We start from the raw sequence: 1999 nt of genomic DNA, 5'->3' as shown, positions 1-1999 counted from the left end.
GTGTGCAGGCGCTGCGATGACGGCAGCGTGAGGGAGCCGTGCGCAGCTCGTCCTTCGCTTAAATATATATATATTTCTCTCTCTTTGTGTGTGTCCTCCCGCACGGACTGTCGTCCCACCCCACGGGGCACACACGTAATGTGCTCATGCATACACGCACACTCGTGCAGGCCCGTTGGTTTTTATTATTATTTTGCTTTCAACGCGCTGCCGCCGTTCTGCTTGGCTGCATGGGTAGAGCACCGTAACTGTTTTTTATCATTTCAATTGTTTTGGTTTTCATTGCTTTTGGTGGGCGGCCTTTCTTTCTCCCTTCTTCTTCCTGGATTGGGCTGCACGGTAGCAGAGGGAGTGTATGCGTGGTGGTCGTTCCACTTGTTGCTGCGTGTCCCCACTGCTCGGTGGACGCGCCCACGCTTCAGCTTCACTTCACGGGGTTTGTGTTTGTGTGTTTCTTTTTTTGTTTGTTGTGTTTTTGGTTGACTGCACTCATTCTGCAGGCTACCCCTGAGACGCCGTTTTTTTTTTTGCAGTGTTCTGAATTTGTGTGTGTGTGTCTGTTTTCTTCTTATTGTCCTGTTTTTATTTTTTTTCTCGCACCGCTCCAGTTTGTGGTACGGCGGAAAGCATTTACCGGTCGGTGAAAGGAACGCGGGTGGGACTGGTCGATGGCGCCACGCATTTGTGCCTCCACGCGCGGAGGAGTTGCAGCAGTCCCTGCAGCACACTGCGCCCGTCAACTCGGCTGAGGGCATTGTGCGAGGGACGGGGAAGCACGCGGCCACGCCACGAGCGGTAATGGGGCCTATGCCAGTCAATAATACGCGGCGTGGGGCAACGCACTACCACACACGCGGCTGCTCTGCGACGCATGCGTGTGGATGGTTTATGTGCGAATGCCTCTTCTTTTGCGAGGGACGCTGGTGGGGTGTGTGCGCGGGGTATGGCGAATCAGCGGGTTCTAAGCGAGCTACGGGAAATGTCCATGCACAACCGGTGTGCGCCAATGCGGCCGTCGAAGGAGGTGGACCGGCCGGGGCGGGCGGCGGCGGAGAACGTTATGTACCCCACGGACCCGCCTCAGCCTCTGCAAAATTGTCCATGGTGGGCGCCTGAAGGAGGTGGGCGCTGCGTTTTTATGGGCAGGAGGGCCAAGGCGTTGCGCTGCGCCGTCGCAGGCGGTGGGAGTGGTGCGGCGGCGAAGGTGTTCACGACAGCAGCGGTGGAGACGCGGGCGGCTGAGGGGGACGAGGGAGGGCCCTGCAGTTGTAAAGCAGTGCGCTGCGCTGGCGGGCGCGATGCCTTTTCTTTGGGGCGTGGCCTCCTCGACGTGTTCACTCTTTTGCGGGACTGCCGCGCCCTCCCCAACCCCGCTGGTCTTCTCTTGCCGTCTTTTCTTTGCGCATTTGCGGGCACCCACCCGGCCACAGCCACACGATATAAATTGGGGTGTGAATTTATATTTATTTTGTGCCGGTGGCACCGTGCGGGCTGAGTTTTCCCTCTCCGTGAGCTCGGGGAGCTGCTGCCCTTTTTGTTTCTTCTCTCTGCCCTTCTGCCGGTGTACTCGTCACTGCCTTTGCCTTTTGCTTTTCGCCCCCGCTGCCTGATGGATCAGCTCACTGCTCCCAGCGACTCTGCTACCACCAAAACCACCAACACCACGACGGATGGAGATGGCGACGGTGCGGCGCCGTGCGGTGTATGCCCTGGCGGTGCTTGCGCTGCTCTGCGGCTGCTTCTCCGTGTGCGGGGCGACTTCATCAGAATTCTATGCGGTAGAGGTGTCGTGTCCGAATGGTGAAGGAAAATTAAGTTGGCGTGTTTCTGGCAGGAGTACCTCTTGGACGTTGTGCCCGGAGCCGGTGGATTATCATGGGCCTTTTACTGCCCATACGTCCAGTAAAACCAGAATTGACAGTGACTCCATCTGCGTATTTGCTGGATCATTTTATTTCCCCGTCAAGGAGACTAAATGCTCTCCACCTTCAGCAGGGGA

The 1999-nt window shown here is 57.3% G+C and overlaps 2 protein-coding genes and 1 pseudogene across 2 annotated transcripts, besides 1 other annotated feature; 2 read left to right on the top strand and 1 right to left on the bottom strand.

Annotated features, from left to right (window-relative positions):
• Positions 1-72: 72 nt before the first annotated feature.
• Positions 73-374, bottom strand: TraAM80_10099 (hypothetical protein; annotated as a pseudogene).
• Positions 375-441: 67 nt separating this feature from the next.
• Positions 442-481: a microsatellite.
• Positions 482-871: 390 nt separating this feature from the next.
• On the top strand, positions 872-1495 carry TraAM80_10098 (uncharacterized protein; the record flags this gene model as incomplete). Its single annotated transcript, XM_029386745.1, has 1 exon — positions 872-1495. One exon carries the CDS (start codon positions 872-874, stop codon positions 1493-1495), a length of 624 nt encoding a protein of 207 aa, XP_029233451.1.
• Positions 1496-1670: 175 nt separating this feature from the next.
• Positions 1671-1999, top strand: TraAM80_10097 (uncharacterized protein; the record flags this gene model as incomplete). Its single annotated transcript, XM_029386744.1, has 1 exon — positions 1671-1999. A coding segment is annotated over one exon (329 nt), but the record flags the coding sequence as incomplete, so codon positions are not given.

Source organism: Trypanosoma rangeli (assembly GCF_003719475.1).
Source record: "Trypanosoma rangeli strain AM80 chromosome Unknown Tra_15.4_contig_00790, whole genome shotgun sequence".
Taxonomy (NCBI): domain Eukaryota; phylum Euglenozoa; class Kinetoplastea; order Trypanosomatida; family Trypanosomatidae; genus Trypanosoma; species Trypanosoma rangeli.
Note: the sequence above shows the minus strand (reverse complement) of the source record. Positions and strands in the feature narration are given on the sequence as shown.